The sequence below is a fragment of the Orycteropus afer genome, unplaced genomic scaffold (assembly GCF_000298275.1).
Source record: "Orycteropus afer afer isolate SDZICR_OR568_19922 unplaced genomic scaffold, OryAfe1.0 scaffold00500, whole genome shotgun sequence".
Lineage (NCBI taxonomy): Eukaryota > Metazoa > Chordata > Mammalia > Tubulidentata > Orycteropodidae > Orycteropus > Orycteropus afer.
Window position 1 is genome coordinate 1,208,156 of NW_006922087.1, and position 21,149 is coordinate 1,229,304.

Below are 21,149 nucleotides of genomic sequence, written 5' to 3' on the forward strand. Positions count from 1 at the left end.
ATGACCACAGGAAGAAACACTTCACATAGTAAGCCATACATACCATACAAATGTGTGTGTGTATGTGTATTTAAACAAGTTCCACAAAACAAATCCTATCTTTTTATTTGCAGTGTTATTTTTTATTCTATTTAAGTTTAGTGTTGTCCATCTCTTTGAATGCCAGTTGATTCCACTAAATTGATTTTATAACCCGATAATGAAACTAACAAGTTGTAATGCACTGATTGAAAAAACTGGTCTTGAGGACCATGAGAAGTATCACCTCCCACTTCCCTAACTTCCCTAATCTCTCTCTCTCTCTCTCTCTCTCTCTCATTCTCTCTCTCTCTCGCACACACATACGCACCTTTCTTATGTCCTTTTTGGCCCTCACTATCTGACAGCTAAATTGAAGTGTCTCATCCCAAGCCATGGTTTCTCCATGTAACATGGGTGAGTTTTAAGGGCATGCTAGATTATCTCCCAGACCCCAGTTCAATTGCACTGGCCCTGTAAGAGCTGCTGTGTAGGAAAAAGTATAGAGAGAGTCTTATACAGTCATGCAGGGATGGGAATTAGGATATCTTCACTCCAAGATCCCAAAATGACATCCTGAGCAGATCTGGTTGTTGCTGTTATTAGGTGTCATTGAGTCAGCTCCAACTCATGGTGATCCTATGTACAACAGAATGAAACACTGCCTGGTCCTGAGCCATCCATACAGTCTTTGCTATGCTTGAACCCATCATTGCAGCCACTGTTCCAATCCATCTCATTGAGGGTCTTCCCCTTTTGCACTGATCTTCTACTTTCCCAAGCATGATATCCTTCTCCAGGGACTGGTCCATTCTGGCAATATGACCAAAGCACATGAGATGAAGTCTGACCATTCTCGCTTCTAAGAAACATTCAGCTGTACTTCTTAAAAGACATATTTGTTCTTCTGGCTGTCTATGGTATTTTCGGTATTCTTCATCAACACCACAATTCAAATTCATTAATTCTTCGGTCTTCCTTATTCACTGTCCATCTTTCACATGTATACGAGGCTATTGAAAATACCATGGCTTGAGTCAGGCCCACCTTAGTCTTCAAAATGACATCTTTGCTCTTTAACACTTTAAAGAGGTCTTTTGCAGACCTTACTTTTTATTGAAGTATAAGTTACAATAAAGTGCACAGATCTTAGGGGTACAGCCTGATGGCTGTTCACATGTGTTGCTTGAACATCCACCTCTAAAACCAAGGCATAGAGCATTTCCAGTGCCCTGAGGGCTCCCTCTAGGTCAACTCTCATCCCCACAGCAGTGATTTCTTTTTGAGTAAGTAACATTCACATGGTACAACATTCAAAAGGTTAAATTCAAAGGGTAAAGTTAAATAAATAAAGAGGTCTTTTGCAGCAGATTTGCCCAGTGCAATACATCCTCTGATTTCCTGACTGCTGTTTCCATGGGTGTTGATTGTGGATCCAAGTTAAATTAAATCCTTGACAACTTCAATCTTTTCTCTATTTATCATGATGTTGCTTATTGGTGCAATTATGAGGACCTTTGTTTTCTTTATGTTGAGGTGTAATCCACACTGAAGGCTATAGTCTTTGATTTTCATCAGTAAATGCTTCAAGTCATCTTCACTTTCAGCAAGCAAGATTGTGTCATCTGCATGTCGCAGGTTACTAATGAGTCTTCCTACAATTTTGATGTTGCATTCCTCTTCATATACTCCAGTCTCCCAGATTATTAGCTCAGCATACAGATTGAGAGAGGATGGTGAAAGGATACAACCCTGATACACATTTTTCCTGATTTTAAACCATTCAGTATCTCCTTGTCCTGTTCTAAGAATTGCCTCTTGGTCTATGTACAGGTTCCTCATGAGCACATTTAAGCATTCTGGAATTCCCATTCTTCACAATGTTGTCCATTATTTGCTTTGGTCCCCATAGTCAAATGCCTTTGCATAGTTAATAAAGCACAGGTAAACATCTTCCTGGTATTCTTTGCTTTCAGCCAAGAGCCAACTTATTTTTTTTTTTTTAATTGTGATATGGGTGAAAGTTTACAGAGCAAATTCACTTTCCACACAGCAGTTCACATACACTTTGTCTCATGACATTGACTACAATTTATCCCAATGCAACAGCTCCCCTCCCACTTACTCCCGATTGTTACCTCTTCCCTGTTTCCATTCCTCCATGCACTCCTACCCCCTGCACTGTCTCCCTGTGCATAAACAGCCCTTCTTTCTCCCATGATTGTCCTAGATCCATCTTACGTCTTACATTAACCACGATATCCCTCATTCCACACTTTTTCTGAATCCAGCTTCAATTTCTAGCAGTTCCCTATCAATATAATGCTGCAATCGTTTTTTAATTATCTTCAGCAAAAGTTTACTTGTGTGGATATTAACAATATTGTTCAATAATTTCTACAATCTGTTGGATCACTTCTCTTTGTAATGGACACAAATATAGATCTCTTCCAGTTGGTTGCTCACATAGCTGTCTTCCAAATTTCTTGGCATAATAAGTTAGTGCCTATAGCATGACATCTCTTTGTTGAAACATCTCAGTGGGTATTCCCTCAATTCCTGATGCCTTGTTTTGTTTTGTTTTGTTTTGTTTTGTTTTGTTTTGTTTTTGGTCAAAGTCTTCAGTGCAGCTTGGACTTCTTCCTTCAATAGCATTTGTTCTTGATCATATGCTACCTGCTGAACTAGATGAATGTCAATCAATTCTTTTTGGTACAGTGACTCTTCTTCCATCTTCTTTTGATGCATCCTGCATCATTATTGCTCAATATTTTGTCCATAGAATCCTCAATACTGCAACTCAAGGCTTGAATTTTTTCAGTTCTTTCTGCCTGAGAAATGCCAAGCATGTTCTTCCCTTTTGGTTTTCTAATTCCAGGTCTTTCTATATTTCACTATAGTACTTTACACTGTCTTCTTGAGTTGCCCTTAGAAATCTTCTATTCAGCTCCTTTATCTCATCATTTCTCCCATTCTCTTTGGATACTCTCCATTCAAAAGCAAGTTTCAGAGTTGCTTCTAACATCTATTTTGATCTTTTCTTCCTTTCTTGTCTTTTCAATGGCCTTTTGCTTTCTTCATGTATGATGTTCTTGATATCATCCCACAATTCCTCTGGTCTTTGGTCACTGATGTTCAATGCATCAAATCTGTTTCTTCATATAGTCTCTAAATTCAGGTGGGATATACTCGAGGTTTGACTCCTGTGGACTTGTATTAATTGTCTTCAGCTTCAACTTGAACTTGCATATGAGCAACTGATAGTCTGTTCCACAGTCAGCTCCTGGTCTTATTTTGGCTGAAGATATGAGCTTCTCCATTGCCTCTTTCCACAGATGTAGTTGATCTGATTCCTGTGTATTCCATCTGGCAAGGTCCATGTGAATTCACACCGTTTATTTTGTTGAAAAAGGGTACTTGAATAAGCCATTGGTCTTACAAAATTCTATCATGTGGTCTCAGGCATCATTTCTGTCACCAAGGCCATATTCTCCAACTACCAATGCTTCTTCTTTGTTTCTAACTTTTGCACTCCAATCAACAGTAATTATCAATATAGCTTGATATATTGATTATATCTTGATTGCATGTTTGGTCAATTTCAGACTTCAGAAGTTGGTAAAAATGCTCAATTTCTTCATCTTTGACTTCAGTGGTTAGTGCAAAAATATGAATAATAGTCATATTAACTGGTCTTCCTTGTAGGTCTTTGGATATTATCACTGACAGTGTTGTACTTCAGGATAGATATTAAACCATTCTTTTTGATGATGAACACATCATTCCTCTCCAAATTTGTCATTCCCAGCACAGTATACCATATGATCACATGATTCAAAATGGCCAGTACCAGTCCATTTCAACTCTTTATGCCCAGGATATTGATCTTTATGAGTTTCATTTCATTTTTCACAACTTCCAATTTTCCTAGATTCATACTTCATACATTCCATGTCCTGATGTTCCACATAATGGATGTCTGCAGCTGTTTCTTCTCATTTGTAGTCATTCCACATCAGCAAATGAAGGTCCCGAAAGCTTTCCTCCATCAGTGTCATTAAAGTCAACTCTACTTTGAGAAGGCAGCTCTTCCCCAGTCATATTTTGAGTGTTTTACAACCTGAAAAGCTCATCTTCTGGCACTCTACCAGACGTTTTACAGCTATTCATAAAGTTTTTTCAGTAATATATCAGAGAGTGTTTTACTGCTATTCACATGGTTTTCAGTGGCCAATTATTTTGGAAGTAGATGGTTCCATCCTTTTTACCAGTCTGTCTTAGTCTGGAAGCTCCTCTGAAACCTGTCCACCATGGGTGACCTTGCAGATATTTGAAATATCAACAGCATAGCTTCTAACATCATGGCACATGCGAGCAACCACAGTAACCACATGCAAGCTGACAGACAAGTGGTGGGAGCAGATCTGGAGGGCAGTGAATATCAACTGAGAGCTACTACCTTTAGTTGTGGCTTTTAAAAATATTTCAAGTTTAAGATAACATTGATATACAGGTGGATAGATGGGTGGACAGGCTGAACTATTAGTTATGTCTATGCAGGGGAGAGTGTGCCAAGACCATGTATAGGGTTGGCAGACAATGTTTCTACAAGTGTATTTGTATGTTCTATAAGAATTTCCAGGTAGATAGTAGAGCTCACAAGGGACAAGGTTATAGTCACTTCTTGGCCATAGCCAGCTACCCAGAGGAAGTGAGTAGTTGGACCTGTAGGCTCAGGACCATAGTTGCAGGGGACATCAAGTTCAATTGGTGTAATATACTACACAAAAACATTGTTCCACATCCTACTTTGGGAAGTAGCAAATGGGATCTTAAAAGCTTGCAAGCGGCCATGATGGATCTCTCCTCGTCTGGAGCAAAGAAGAATGAAGAAAACCAAAGATGCATGGAAACAATTAGTCCAAGGGACTGGTATACCATGTGATCCTCATCCTATATGATAAAAGACCAGAACTAGATGGTGCCCAGCTACCACTGTCAACCACTCAGAGAGGGATCTATGTAGGAGATCTTGGATAGAATGGGAAAACAATTTGGAACAAAATTCAAAATCACTAAAAAAAAAAGAGGACTAGGTTTGCTGATCTGATAGAGCCTGATGGAACCTCTGAGACCATGGCCCCTAGCTGTCCTTCATGTATGGAATTGAACCCACTCCTGTGGCTTCCAGCCAAACAAAAGATGGGCATATGAGCTAAACATTTACATTAGGTAGATATGTTCCTTGCCAAGATCAATCATGGGAGAATAGAAGGGCTATGTATGCACAGGGAGACAGCAGGGCAGGGACAGGAGTGCACAGGAGGGAAAGGCACAGGGAAGACTTAACTATGGGGAAGAAGTAGGAGGGGAGCTTTTGCACTATGGGAAATTGCAGTCAATGTCATGAGACAAAGTGTATGTGATCTGCTGTATGGAAAATGAATTTGCTCTATAAACTTTCACCCAAATCACAATAAAAATGAAAAAAAAAATTCAAGTTTGCAGGCAGGACCAAGTTTGCAGGTAAAAGACCACAGGTGGAACAAATAATTTGAGTTCAACTGCTAACATAAAGGTTGGGAGTTTAAACCCACACATGGGGACTGCAGAAAAAAGTCCTGGTGATCTGCTTTTGCTTAGATTACAGCCAAAAAAAACCCTATGGGGCACAGTGATGACAACAGCAACAGTGACAGGGCATTGGTAGGATAGAGACAGAGTAACATATGTTACCAAATGTTCGAGACTGTCTATGAGAGTCACAGTTGTACATTTTTTGTTCTCTTGTCCCTTACATGTACAAGTAAATCAACCAAATGTTGATTTACTTTTTGATTTGGAAAATGTGGCTACACAACCATAAAATGGTATTATATTTAACCCAATATTATCCATCAAATGGCCACATGTACTACAACAAGAAAACTGAAAGAAATAATGAAACAAACTGAAACTTTTTAGCCATGAAGGAAGGTCACAAAAACATAAATGTAGATTTTCTCTTGATTTTTGTTTTTAAATTAAGCTTCACCAAAATAAAAAGGGAGGGGGGGATTGAGAATGTGACCTTTACTCTAACAAATGTCTGAATTCTATGTTATACTGTCATACTGTGGTGGCTTGCATGTTGCTATGATACTGGAAGCTATGTCACAAGTATTTCAAATACCAGCAGGGTCAATCATGATGGACAGGTTTCAGCAGAGCTTCCAGACAAAGACAGACTAGGAAGAAGGACTTGCTGATATATTTCTTTAAAAAAAAAAAAAAAACTAGCCAGTGAAAATATTATGAATAGCAGTGGAACATTTTGTGATACAGTGCCAGAAGATGAGCCCTTCAGATTGGAAGGTACTCAAAATATGACTGGGAAAGAGCTGCCTCCTCAAAGTAGAGTTGATCTAAATAACATAGATGGAGTAAAGCTTTCAGGACCTTCATTTGCTGATGTAACATAACTCAAAATCAGAAGAAACAACCACAAACATCTATTAATAATAAGAACAGGAGTGTATGAAGTATGAATTTAGGAAAATTGGAAGTCATCAAAAATGCAATGGAGCTCTTGAAGATCCTATCTTGGGTATTAGTGAGCTGAAATGGACTGGTATTGGCCATTTTGAATCAGACAATTATATTGTCTACTATGTCAGAAATGACATACTGAAAAGAACGGGTGTCAAATCCATTGTCAAAAAGAACATTTCAAGATCTACCTGAAGTACAACACTGTCAATGACAGGATAATAACCATATACCTACAAGGAAGACCAGTTAATATGACTATTATTCAAATTTAGTTAACAATCATTAACACCAAAAATGAAGAAACAGATGTTTTTACCAACTTCTGCAGTCTGTAACTGACCAAACATGCAGTTAAGATGCACTGATAATTGCAATGGAATGCAAAAGTGGAAACAAAGAGGAAGAGTCCGTAGTTGGAAAATACAGCTTTGGTGATGGAGAAGATGCTGGAGACTACATGACAGAATTTTGCACAACAAAGAACTTATTCACTGCAAATACATTTTTTCAACTATAATAATGTGAACCTTGCCAGATGGAATACACAAAAATCAAACAGACTACATCTGTGGAAAGAGGCAATAGAGAAGCTCAATGCCAGCAGTCAGAACCAGGCCAGGGGGTGACTGCGGAACAGACAATCAACTGCTCATACACAAGTTCAAGCTGAAGCTGAAAACAGTAAAACAAGTCTATAAGAGCCAAAGTACAACCTTCAGTATACTTCACCTGAATTTTGAGATAATTTCAAAAATAGATTTGACTCATTGAACACTAGTGACTGAAGATCAGTTGTGGGATGATATCAAGGACATCATACATGAAGAAAGCAAGAAGTCATTAAAAAGACAGGAATGAAAGAAAACACCAAAATGGATGTCAGGAGAGACTTTGAAATTTGCCCTTGAACACAGAGTAGCTAAAAAAAACAGAAGAAACGATGAAGTAAAAGAGCCAAACAGAAGATCTCAAAGGGCAGCTCAAGAAGACAGTGTAAAGTATATGTGGTACAATGAATTACTTGTTATGGCTCTTCTGGCCATCGTCTTTGTTGTGCCCACCAGATGACTGGGTGGAACTATGTAAATGTGAGGTGTTTGTGGTCAACTAAGTGTATTAGATAGGTTGTTAGTAATGTAAATAAGGTACATGGAACCTTGTGGGGGTAGGACCACAGAAGTAAGGTGTATGGAACCCTAATGTTGGGATTGGTCAGTTTTGTCATTTCTCTCACTCAAGCTCACTGATATTGAGTTAGATCCGACTCACAGTGACCCCTCCTTGGGTTTCTGAGGTGGTACCTCTATGGAAGTAAATTGCCCAATCTTCCTTCCGAGGAGTGGCTGGTGGCATTGAACCACCAGCCTTCTGGTTAGCAGCCAGATGCCTTAGGCACTATCCCACCAGAGCTCCTTCTTGTTATTTCACCAGGCTTAAAATGAGTGTTCCCAGAGATGGAAAAAGGGGATCTCACTGCCATCAAGAGAGAGAAGACAGGAGTGTAGCACATATTTGAACATGAGATCCCTACACTGAGACAATAGCAGAGAAATGGCAGCAGCAGAACCAAGAGACTGGCATGAGATGGAGCAGCGGGTTTGCTGGCACATGGAACAAGAAATCTGACTGCCTTCAGGCAGGAGGCTTGCTGGTCAAGTGGGGTACACCTAGGTTTACCTATTGGCAGAGCTAAAAGAGCTGTGCAACACTTGTGCAAAGAGGGGAGAGACTAGACTGAGAGGCCAAGGACCAAAAAGTGGCATGCTTGAAGGCATATGGATGAGGGGAGGCTGTCCTAATCAAAGAACTGTAGCCTGAGCATTTCTGAACTTGAATTGTAACCTGTTGCTTACCTAATAAACCCCATAACCATAACTATTGTCTGTGAGTTCTGTGTGGCCATTGTAATGAATTATCAAACCCAGCAGAGAAGCAGTGAGTGCCATGTAAGGGACAGTTGGTGTCAGAATTGGTAAACATATTAGAAGGTGGTGGCCATCTGACTTTTACCTCATAGGAATCAACCTTGGGCTGCTGATGGTGGTGTTCTCTCCCCTAGTCAAGTTACAGGCAGCCAGAGAACTCTGCCCCATGCCCTTTTTGCAGTATTATAATGAAATGTGCAAAACGCTGGAATTAGAAAATGCAAAGAGAAGAACACACTCAGTATTTTTCAGGATGAAAGAACTAAAGAAAAAATTCAAGCCTTGAGTTGTAATGTTGAAGGTGACATAGTGCCTAAAGCATTTGACTGCTAACCAGAAGGCTGGCAGTTCAAACCCTCCAGCTACTCCTTGGAAGGAAGATTGGGCAATCTACTTCCATAGAGATATCACCTCAGAAATCCAAGGAGAGGTCACTATGAGTCATATCAACTTGACGGCAGTGAGTTTTGTTTTTGTTTTTGTTTTTTATGAGCAAAATATTGAACAATTCCAGAAGCATTAAAAGAAGATGGAAGGAATACACAGTTACTGTACCCAAAAGAATTGGTCGATGTTCAACCATTTCAGGAGGCAACATATAATCAAAAACTGATAGTATTGAAGGAAGACATCTAAGCTGCACTGAAGGCACTAGTGCAAAACAAGACTCCAGGAACTGATGGAATATTAATTGAGATGTTTCAACAAAGGGATGCAGTGCTAGATGTGCTCACTAATTTATGCCAAGAAATGTGGAAGACAGCTACCTGGTCAAACAATGGGAAGAGACCCATATTTGTGCCCATTCTAAAGAAAGGTGATTCAACAGAAAGTAAAAATTACTGAACAATATCATTAATATCACATGCAAGTAAAATTTTGCTTAAGATCACTCAAAAATGGTTGCAGCAGTACAACTACAAGGAACTGACAGACATTCAAGCTGGATTCAGAAGAGGACATGGAATAACCTCATTGCTCATGTCAGATGGCTGAAAGCAGAGAATATCAGAAAGATGTTACCTGTGTTTTATTGGCTGTGTAAAGACATTCAACTGTGTGGATCATGACAAATTATGGATAGCATTGTGAAGAATGAGAATTCCATAAGAGTTAATTGTGCTCATGCAGAACCTGTACATAGACTAAGAGGCAGTAGTTTGAACAGGACAAGGGGAATACTGCATGGTTTAAAAATCAGGAAAAGTGTGTGTCAGGGTTGTACTTTTCACCATAATTTATTCAATCTGTATGCTGAGTAAATAATCCAAGAAGCCGGACTATATGAAGACGAACGTAGCATCAGGATTGAAGAAAGACTCATTAACAACCTGTGATATGCGCATAACACAACCATCTTGCTGAAAGTAAAGTAGACTTGAAGCATTTACTGATGAAGATCAAAGACTACAGCCTTCAGTATGGATTACACCTCAACATAAAGAAAACAAAACTCCTCACACCTGGACCAATAAATAACATAAGTGGAGAAAAGACAAGTTGTCTAGGATTTCATTTTACTTGAATCCACAATCAACACCTATGGAAGCAGCAGTCAAGAAATCAAATGACATATTGCATTGGGCAAATCTGCTGCAAAAGACCACTATGAAGTGTTAAAAATCTGAGATGTCACGTTGAGGAGTAAGGTACACCTGACTCAAGCCATGGTATTTCCAATTTTCTCATACGCATGTGAATTTCAGACAATGAATAAGGAAAATCAAAGAAGACTTGATGTCTTTGAACTATGGTGTTGGTGAAGAATACTGAATACACCATGCACTGCCAAAAGAATGAGCAAACCTTTCTCGGACGAAGTATAACCAGAATGCTCCTTAGAAGCAAGGATGGCAAGACTTCATCTCATATACTTTGGACATGTTGTCAGAAGGGGTCAGTCCCTGGAGAAGTATATCATGTTTGGTAAAGTAGAGGGTCAGCAATAAAGAGCAAGATTCTCAACAAGATGGACTGACACAGTGGCTGCAACAATAGGCTCAAACACAGCAATGATTGTGAGGATGGTACAGACCAGGCAATGTTTCATTCTCTTGTACACAGGGTTGCTATGAGTCATAACAAACTTGACGGCATCTATAACAGCACAACAAAGAGGCAGATACTAACACAACCACTCCTTTGCAGATTTGTTATCAAATTCCAAAGGAGAGATTATTAAGGGCATGAGAAGAGAAGCAGGAAGCAGAGATGGGAACAAGTGTAGGATAAAAATTCTAATACCTGTTGCCATCAAGTCGATTCTAACTCATAGTGACCCTTTAGGACACAGTAGAAATGCCCTATTGAGTTTCTAAAGCTATAAATCTTTATGGAAGCAGACTGCCACATCTTTCTCCTGTGGAGCAACTCATGAGTTTAAACTGCCAATCTTTTTTTTTTTTTTTTTTCAGTTTCAGCCATGCCACCCAGGCTCCTCAAAATCCCAATATGGTCCATTCCCTCTTATTCTTAAAAATGACTTGAACTTTGGCAAGTCACTTACGTTAGTAGTCAGGATAGCACTACCCTTGGTAGGGAGAAACTGGTGACTCAAGGGGAACTTCTAGGCAGCCAGGAATTGGCATGACTAACTGCCTCCATTTTGCCCAGGACTCTGCTGGTTTTAGCAATGAAAGACTGGTATCCTGGGAAGTCCCTCAGTCCTAGGCACACAAGGATGATTGGTCACCTGTATGGAACATTCTGTCTCTTTAACTGCATGCTGGGTGCATGCAGTGTGTGGAAATTCATTGAATACTTATACATACTTATACACTCTCTATGTATGTTATACTTCAATTAAACACGTTGTGAAACCCAGGTTAACCTGTTGGGCACTCACACATGTGGTGCCACCAATAGAGAGTGGCAGGAAGCGGGGTGCAGAGTGGTACCTCAGTCTGCAGCCTGGACCTCTGCATCTGGAGGTGAGAGAGGGTGCCTCGGCTCTCATCCAGCTGGCTCTGCAGGACAGCAACCTTCTGTTCAGTCAGAAGCTTCTCCTGTAGAAAGAAGGCCAGACTTAGCTCTCACACATGGGCCTGCAAAGACTTCACTTCTGAAATCCAAAGAAGAAAGAGCAAAGAAGGTATAGGGCTCACAGAGGTCACTATTAATGTTGGAATCATCAAATGGTTTTGAGTGTAAAAGGCATGAGACTATGTGTCAGGAGACCCAAGTTTAGATTTGGTTATTCTCAAAGTCTCGTTTTTTTCTTCTATAAAAAAGAAAACTTGGAATATTGTTCAGCTCTAATTCTCCATGTCTATGAAAGAAAGCAGGGAGCAGTGGTGGAATTCTCACCTTCCAAGAGGGAGACACGGGTTCAATTTCTGACCACTATACCTCACACACAGCCACCACCCATCTGCCGGTGGAGCTTGTGTGTTACGATACTGAACAGGTTTCAGCAAAGCTTCCAGACTAAGACAGACTAGGACAAAAGGCCTAGAAATGCACTTCCAAAAATCAGCCATTGAAAACCCTATGGATCACGATGGTCTACAACCAGTCATGGGAGTGGCACATTTTGTTCCATTGTGCAGGTGGTCACTATGAATCAAGCCAACTGAATGGCAGCTAACAACAACAGTGCAAGTCAGTCTGGTTATTCTGGCCTCTGGGTTATCATCTTGTGCTAAGACTTCACAGCAGGACTCAGTCACTGGGGGTCCCAAGTGTGAGATGGAAGCAGGGATCCCTGGGAAGGCAGCCAAAGAACTATCAACATTTCTTAGAATGACCTGGAAAACAGGAAAATCCTGCCTTCATCCCTCAATACTCTGCCAAGCCAGCATCCCTTCTTGACTGGCATTTCCAATGTCTGTTCAAACATCTCAACTGCTTCCCAAAGCCTGGCTGTACAAAAAGAGCACCTTCTGACACAGATGTGCTGATTCAAAACCACTCAAAATCGAAAACATATATATACACCAAGTGCTCACAAGTCCAAACCCATTCGTTTACAGCAGCCATTCACTCTCAGACACCTACTAACCTTGTGGGAGCAGAAATTCAGACCCTTAGAATGCCAGAGCAAGACTAAAGGAAGGAAGCGTGACTCCAGATCCCAGAGTCAGCCACATGGAGAAGATGGCCTGGAGATGTAAACCACAGAAACCCCTCACCTGTTTATCTCAGGTCTGTTTATCCCTGCTTTCCTTAGTTTCTGGTGGCATGGATCTTTCTTGGTCTCTTCTATGTCTCAGCCTGTTTTTCTCCATCTCTGTGTTCTTTGTTTCTCTGTCTCTCAGTACCTGTGTCCCAGACTCAAAGACATAGACAAGGGAGTACCTGAGAGCAGAAGGGCTTCCTATCCCTGGGTACTGATATAACAGGGATCCGCAAAGATGCTAGCTTTGCAAACTCTAGGCCTGCAATCTCAGGAAGGAGGGAGACACATGCAAGCACATCACACCACCTCCCACTCAGCCTCTGCTTACTGCTTAGCAACTATTCATCTTGATACCCCTCTTCATCCCTGCCTACAGGGTGCCTAGCATAGTGCCCCACATATAGTATGCCCTCAGGTCTTACATACATAGGGAAAAGGAAGCATAACTGCTGTGCAGCCATCTGCTGGTGGACAGCCTGGCACTATGCGCAGACCATGGCGTTCCTGACTTACAAGCAATGCCAAGACCACTAGCAGGGGAAGGCATCACTCTAGGGCCAGTGGAGAATGGGACAAAAGCAAGCTTATGCTGTCATCATGTCTGAGCAGACAAAAAGAACATCATGCAACTACAAAAATGACCAAACACCCCATTCTCCTCATTAACACGAGTGATGCTATTTCTTTACCAATTGTAGCTTTAGCCGTGCTCCATTCCTTCTGCCCTCTAGACACAATTACTAAGATTAAGGTACTGGATCACAGAACTAGTCCCCTCTTTCTGAGAGCACCCAACCTAGAGCAAACCCCTGCTTACTTGAAATGACCTAAACCAGTTGCCATTAAGTCAACTCCAACTCACAGTGACCTCATGTGTGTCAGAGTAGAACAATGCTAGCCGGGGTTTTTCATTGGCTGATTTTTTGGAAGTAGGTCACCAGGACTTTCTTCCAAGGTGCCTCTGGGTAGACTTGAACCTCTAACCTTTCAGTCAAGTGAGTTAAATGTTTACACCATCCAGGGACTCTTAGCTTACTTGACCTCTCCCCAGAATCACCTGACAAAGATCCAGATCCCATGACAGTCGCTCCCATGTCCTCTTGCAGAAACACCTCTTAGGTCTCCCCATGTGCATGCTCCCTTGCTGCAGTAAATAATAAACCCCTCTGCTTTTGACTATAGGTGTGTCTCCAGTGGCCTCTGCCTGGTGGACACTGACACTACTGCTTCCACTAACCCATTAACCAACTAGCCTAAGGAACATACTGATTACATCCTCATTTGTGCAAAAGTGACTTGTACATTTTCTAGGACAGAAACAAGAGGCAATGAAAAACAAAATCCTCAAAGCAACCATTTAACTCATATTTAGAACTTTTATGCTAAGAAAGGATGTGGTACTTTCTTAATCAGTGCCCCTAGCCTTTTGCTGAAACACAGGTTCTGACTCAGTAGGTCAACAGTGAGGGGCTGGGGAATCTCCCCAAACCCAAAACTCCAAACTCACTGCCATCGAGTTGATTCTCATAGTGACCCCCGCTGGATTTCCAAGGCTGTAAATCTTTACGGAAGTAGAGCACCCCATCTTCCTTCTGCGGAGTGGCTGGTGGGTTTGAATCACTGACCTTCTGGTTAACAGCCAAATAAATGCCTTATCCACTTCACCACCAGAGTTCCTAAACCAGCTCCCAGTGGATGCCAATTCAATGACATTAAAGTAAGTTCAGACAATCTCTATATTCTCATAATGTAGAAGAATTTTATAATAGATCATAAGATTTAAATGCATACTGCAATGTAAAACACCTTGAGTTAGAGAGGAAAATGAGTGCAAAATAAGAATCAGGTATCTGGAAAGGAACCACTGACAAAGAAAATGAAGGCTCAGGAAAAACTCTTTCAGGGCTTGTAGCAGCCTTGGTTACTTTAATTAAAGAGCAAGACTCTGAAGTGGTAACTAGGGGGCAATTTGGACAAGAATATCCTAATGGAAGCTAAAAAGGGAACTTCCCTGTCTCTCAAACGCTACCTGGCAGAGTTGAAAGGTGTATTCTAAAGCAAATTTTAGGATTTCTTCAACTTTGATATAAAAAATAAAGATGAAACACAAACTCAAGCAACCTGCTCTTTAGGCCCACTGGTTCCCAAGCTTATCCTCAAGCTGGAATCCCCTGGAGAGCTGAAAACCACTGAGGCAGGATCACACCTCCTTTCAGTCTTACTTAATCTACTTGTGCATAGCCTGAGCACACTTCCCACTGATTCCAAATGCAGCCATCAGTAAGAACCACCGTCACTGGTCATCCTTGCAAAAGGAAACAGCATCTTACCAGTGACTGGTCCATCAAAACAGCCTCCAGATATGGGGCAAAGTTACATTTTTTGTTTTGATTTGCATCCTTTTCCATTTATTTTCATATATATTTTATTATGAATCACAAAATACTAGAAACATTGTGGGGGGGGGGGAGGAAACATATCCTGTTGAGCAGCTGGAGAGTTAAGTGAAGAAGCAATTTGGAAACTTATACTGGGAATAAAATACATCCAAATCCTCATTTTTTAAAAGAGTGAGTTCAGTAAACCCTTACCAATTCCAAATAGTATGTTGAGTAATTTTTTTTGTTGTTGTTGTTGTTGTTGTTGTTAAGAATATCCACAGCAGAAACCTACACCAATTCAAGTTAGAAATTCCAATTCAGTAACATTGATTACATTCTTCAAATTGTCCAACCATTCTCACCTTCCTTTTCTGAGCTGCTCCTCCCCTATTAACATAAAAAGTCACTGTCCCCTATGGTTCCTATCTAATTTTTCAAGTTGCTATTGTCAATTTGATCCCATATAGATAGCTCTTAAAAGAACATAATGTTCAAGGAAGACATTATATACTATTTAAGCTAAACCAATGCTTTTCCGGAGCCCTGGTGGCATAGTGCTTAAAACATTCAGCTGTTAACCAAAGATTGGAGGATGGAACCCACCAGCTGCTCCACAGGAAGAAGATGAGGTGGTCTCCTTCTGTAAAGATTTACAGACTCGGGGGCAGTTCTGCTCTGTCCTGTGAGTCAGAATCAACTCAATGGCAGTGGGGTTTTTTGTATTGCCTTTCCAAATAGTTTCATGCCACAGACTCACTTAATCATTAGCAGAACTGCTCTTGAAAATATGTTCATAATTGTCTGAGGCTCTCTGTATGTTCAAAATTTATGGTCAAATTAATAAGGGGAACCAAAAACCCAATTTTAAAAAATGGACAAAAAATTTGAATATGTATTTCTACAAAGAAGACACACAGATGTCAAATAAGCACATGAAAAGATGCTCAAACCCATTAGTCCTTGTTGTTGTTGTTGTTATGTGCCGTCGAGTCAGCCCCAACTCATAGCGACCCCTCCTTGGGTTTCCGAGGCAGTATCACTACGGAAGTAGATTGCCCCATCTTCCTTCCGAGGAGTGTCTGGTGGGTTTGAACTGCCAGCCTTCTGGTTAGCAGTCAAGTGTCTTAGCCTCTATGCTACCAGAGCTCCCATTAGTCCTTAGGGAAATGCAAATTACAACCACAAAGAGAGACACAACATATATATTAGAACAACAAGGGGAAAAAAAAACCTGACATACCAAGTGCAAAGCAACAAAATCTCTCACTCAGAGCTGTTGGGGATACAACACCACAACTGCTTTGGTCATTGGTCATTTCTTGAAAAGTATGCAAGGAAGGACCAGTTGCTGTTGAGTGAATTCTGACAGGGAAGAAGTTCCATAATTCTCAAAAGGAAATACAAAAGAAAATGATTAGGGATATTTTATGTTTTCTCATGTCTAAGTACCAGTGTTCACAGTATGAGTTCAAAAACAAACAAAACCATGAACACAAATTTGAATTCAGATAAGAATACAAAGTGGGAGAAAAGAAAAGGTATACAACTGGCGCTGCTCCCCTAACAGCCTGCCTGACCAGGTTAAGCAGGTTCAAGAGGGGTAGGAGAAATATCTCCAGATACAATTTCCCTCAGGAAATTTTTGCTTTCCCTGCATCTGTGGCTCAAATTCTTACCTCGGCCATCCCACCCATAATGGTAGATGCTTGAGGAGTCGTCTGTATGATCTGCTGCAGGATGCTGACATAGGTCTGAATTTCCAGAAGATTCTGTTGAGGGATGGAAAGCATTCTCATTAAAACTTGAGCTGCCTGAGATTTTCCCTCTAGCACTAAGCAAACCTAGAGATGAATACTTTCCCATGTTCCAGTATACAGAAGCCCCCTTCCAAAGTTTGGGAAGAGGACAGGATGGGAGCAGAGCATTCCGTAGAGGAGGTTCCTGAATGTCATGAGTTCCCTTAATTAAATGGCTCAGAAGCAAAGATGAAAAACAATGCACCTGCATAATCAGAGTTGCAATGGTTGACATTTGATTGTAACTTAATCAGTTTCATGTAAAATTACTTTGTAAACTGTAAAGTACTATGTTGATTATTAGTTCCCATTACCACTCCCTAACACATATGTAAACATACGTGCATGCACACACAAGGCTCTTGCAGACTCCTCTACATACATCTAGCTATAAAAGTGCTATCCAGTGACCAGCCCACCACCCATTTGGTTCGAGGGAAAATACTCTCAAAAAGGTAGCGAGAGCGTTGTGCAGTCTCATTGTTCAGCCTGAGGGGCTTAGGCTTGTGTAACCAAATTCAAACTGAGGTTTCTGGGGGAGGGCTTCAGAAGGATCATGGTTACCTTTTTGTACCTGTCCTTTGCTGCACTGATATCATCCTGCAGATACTGGGCTTGGATTTGAAGGCGAAGATTATACAGTAAAGCTTCATCTGCTTCCTAGGATAAGAAAGAAAATCATATACACAACCCTGGAGGGTCCTCTAGTGGTGGCAGTGGTCCATGGGTGTACAATTAGCCAGGTTTATGAGCATACGAACCTGAGGGCATTTCTAGTTCATTGCCCCTGGCCTCAAATAGTAGTTCTCAAGTGGGGAGTGTGTCCCCCACCAGTTATGTGGCAACGTCTAAAAACATTTTTAATTGTCATGGCTTGGGTAATGGGCTGCTACTGTTATCTAGTGGTTAGAGGCCAAGGACATTGCTCAACATCTTACAATATCCAGGGCAGTCCCCCACAAAAAATTATTTGTCCAAAATGTCAATGATGCTAGAGCTGAGAAGCCCTGAACTAGAAAGATCATAAAGTTAGGGTAAACACATACATCAATTTTCATACCATACCATACATAATAATATTCAAATAAATTTGCATATCTTAAATTTTAAGTTACATCTAAATACGTCTTTATCTCATCATCGGTGAGTTGAGTTTCTAAGACAGTTTACTAAATAAAGAAATATTTCCCTTTATACTAAAAACCTTTATTTTCTTAGTGTTTTCCCAAGAACTGTTGACCTTAACCTTGAGACTAAGACTGGGCAATCTACTTCAATAAAGATTTAGTGCCTCGAAAATCCAAAGGGAGTTGCTATGAGTCGGGATTGACTCGATGGCAATGAGTTTGGTTTTGGTATGTATTTTTTAATACAAAAATACATTTTTTACAATCCTCAACCTATATGAGTATGAGGCCAGAAGAACTAGATGGTGCCCAGCTACCACTGTCAACCACTCGAGGGGGATCTATGTAGGAGATCCTGGATAGAGAGGGAGAACAATGTGGAATAAAACTCAAAATTGTAAAAAAAAAAAAAAAGGACCAGGTTTCCTGGTCTGATAGAGCTTGGTGGAACCACTGAGACTATGCCCCCTAGCTGCCCTTTAAGTCTGGAATTGAACCCACTCCTGTAGCTTCCAGCCAAACAAAAGACAGGCATATGAGCTGAACATTTAAATTAGGTAGATACATTCCTTGTAGAGATCAATCATGGGAGAATAGAAGGGCCATGTATGCACAGGGAGACAGCTCAGGGGGCAGGAGTACATGAGAGAGAAGGACACAGGGAAGAGGTAATTATAGGGAAGAAGTAGGGGGGGAGATGTTTCACTGTGCGAAATTGCAGTCAATGCCATGAGATAAAGTGCACGTGAGCTACTGTATGGAAAGTGAATTTCCTCTATAAACTTTCACCCAAATCACAATGAAAATTTAAATATACATACATACATACACACACACACACACACACATACACACACACACAAACTTCTTAGAATGATTGACATGGCAAATAGCATTTGTTTCTTTAAAGCTGTAAACAACACATGTATACAGAGGGTTGAATTTTCTCACCAAACTTTTTTTTTCACTCTGCTATAAAAGAATTGCTTGTTCTCTTAGAAGGATGGGAGCTCTCTAGTAGCTTAGTCCCTAAGGCACTTGACTGCTAACCAGAAGGCTGGCAGTTCAAACCCACCAGCCACTCCTCGGAAGAAAGATGGGGCAATCTACTTCCATAATGATACTGCCTCAGAAACTCAAGGAGGGGTCGCTATGAGTCAGGTCCGACTCAATGGCACATAACAACACCTTAAAAGGATAGTGCCCTAATGTCTGAAATTAAGCACTTTAGCATGTTCAGTGTGATGTTTCAGGTGTTACTTGGGCTCATCAGGACTTCCCACTCTCCAGAGATGCCTCTGCCATCCACACCTGCCTATACCTGAGTCTCTATGAATTAGTGTACTAAATATTAAAAATGAATAGATTTTCACTTGCTTACCAATGGCTGGTTAATAAGCATGATGAATGTTAGAAATGTGCTTTCATCAATAAACGTAGATGTGAAGTTTAAGTAAAATATTTGAGATATTTCTATCCTTGGGGAGTTCTGGTGGCATAGTGCCTAAGGCATTTGACTGCTAACCAGAAGGCTGGTGGTTCAAACCCACTAGCCACTCCTTGGAAGGAAGGTTGGGCAATCTACTTCCGTAGTGATACCGCCCCAGAAACCTAAAGAGGGGTCGCTATGAGTCAGATCCAACTCAACAACAGTGAGTTTGTTTTTGTTGTTGTTGTTGTTGTTGTTGTTTTTGGTTCCATCCTTGGGTGAATAGAGGTAAGGCAGTCAATGTACGTGGATTGGGCAAGATCTTTTTTTGACACTCTTACATTAATAAGATTAAGATTCCAGCAAGGCCTTTGACCCGAACTCTTGGAAAGGCACTTGATTCTTCAATTATTCCTGTTAAGGACCACTGGTATAGGAAGATTTTTGATTGCTTGATGCCAACTACAAGGATATCAGAATTCTGACTCTGGACTATTGTAGCATCTGCCTTGAGTTAACTTTTTATGCAAAGTGTTGTCTTAGCACCTAAAACAACAAAAAGTTGGGACTTTGTAGAACCTACAGAAAGGGCTGTATGAACTTTTGGGGCCCTGCATCAGAGGGAAAAAAAATATTCATTTAATAAATGTCAATCTTGTGAATTTGTTATAAAGCTTTAGCAAGATTGTAAGGGAATAACTAACTCTCACCCACCACAAACTTCTAAAGCTACTTTGCCTACCCAAAGAGTTGTTTGAGATCAAATTGGTTCAGGTCAAGTTGTAACCATTAGGAATGTATGTTAAAGTATTTCTTTTTGCTTAAGGTTCATGCAAGTAAAAATTAAATAAGTTATTATAATACACTGTTGTCCAAAAGAAGTATAATGACAACCTCAGGCATACTTTTAAAATTTTCTAGTAACCACATTAAGCAAACAAAAAGAAACAGACGAAGTTAATTACAATTATGTATTTTATTTCACCCAATATATCAAAACTATTACCATTTCATCATGTAATCAATATTTTAAAAATTACTAACAAGATATTTTACATTCTTTATATTGGTCTTTGAAAGCTGTCACATGTGGTTGATGGCTCCCACAGTTCTATGGGAATACTTTTAAAGCACAGTGGATTGTCTCATTCATCCTCAGTGTCTGCTCCAGGGTGAATCGCTCCAGCCTCTCAACCCTCCAATTTCCAGTTACCAAATCCTTTCCTCTGAAGACTCTGAAACCCTACTTTTGGCACTAGGAATCCTAGCACTGGGTGACCGTGTAAGGAACTGGAGACAGAGGAGAGAGCCAGATGCTGTCGAGTTGACTCTAAATCACGGTAACCCCATGTGTGACAGAGTAGAACTGTGTTCCATAGGGCTTTCAATGGCTGATTTTCAGAAGCAGATTGTGAGGGCTTTCTTCTGAAGAGCCTCTGGATGGACTCAAGCCTCCAACATTTCCTTTAGTAGCAGAGTGCTTAATCGTTTGAATCACGCAGGGACTTTTCAGAGAACAAAAGGACACTGGTACACAATGCTGCTTCTTCACTCAAAACCACCTGGATGCTCCTGCCTGCTTTCTCAGAGACTGGACTCACTTCTCTGCCCTAAAATTAGACCTCTGCTCTACTGTCCTTTGGGAGAAGCAAGTGCTTGTGGGAAATCGACACATGGTCTGAAGTGTTTAAAAAAAAAAAAAATCAAAATTAAAAGAATGAACCTACACCATCTGATCTGCAACCTATACAACCATGAGACCAGAAGAACTAGATGGTGCCCAGCTACCACTGCCATCCACTTGGAAGGGATGTAGGAGATCCTG

The 21,149-nt window shown here is 40.6% G+C and overlaps 1 protein-coding gene across 1 annotated transcript in view; it reads right to left on the reverse strand.

Annotated features, from left to right (window-relative positions):
• Positions 1–477: 477 nt before the first annotated feature.
• BFSP1 (beaded filament structural protein 1) overlaps positions 478–21,149 on the reverse strand; it is a 46,663-nt gene continuing 25,991 nt past the window's right edge. The window contains exons 3-6 of the mRNA XM_007955383.1: positions 17,333–17,428; positions 16,649–16,741; positions 11,372–11,479; positions 478–504 (exon numbers count right to left, since the gene is read on the reverse strand). Coding sequence (XP_007953574.1) covers positions 478–504; positions 11,372–11,479; positions 16,649–16,741; positions 17,333–17,428 — 324 coding nt within the window. The remainder of the gene's footprint in view (positions 505–11,371; positions 11,480–16,648; positions 16,742–17,332; positions 17,429–21,149) is intronic.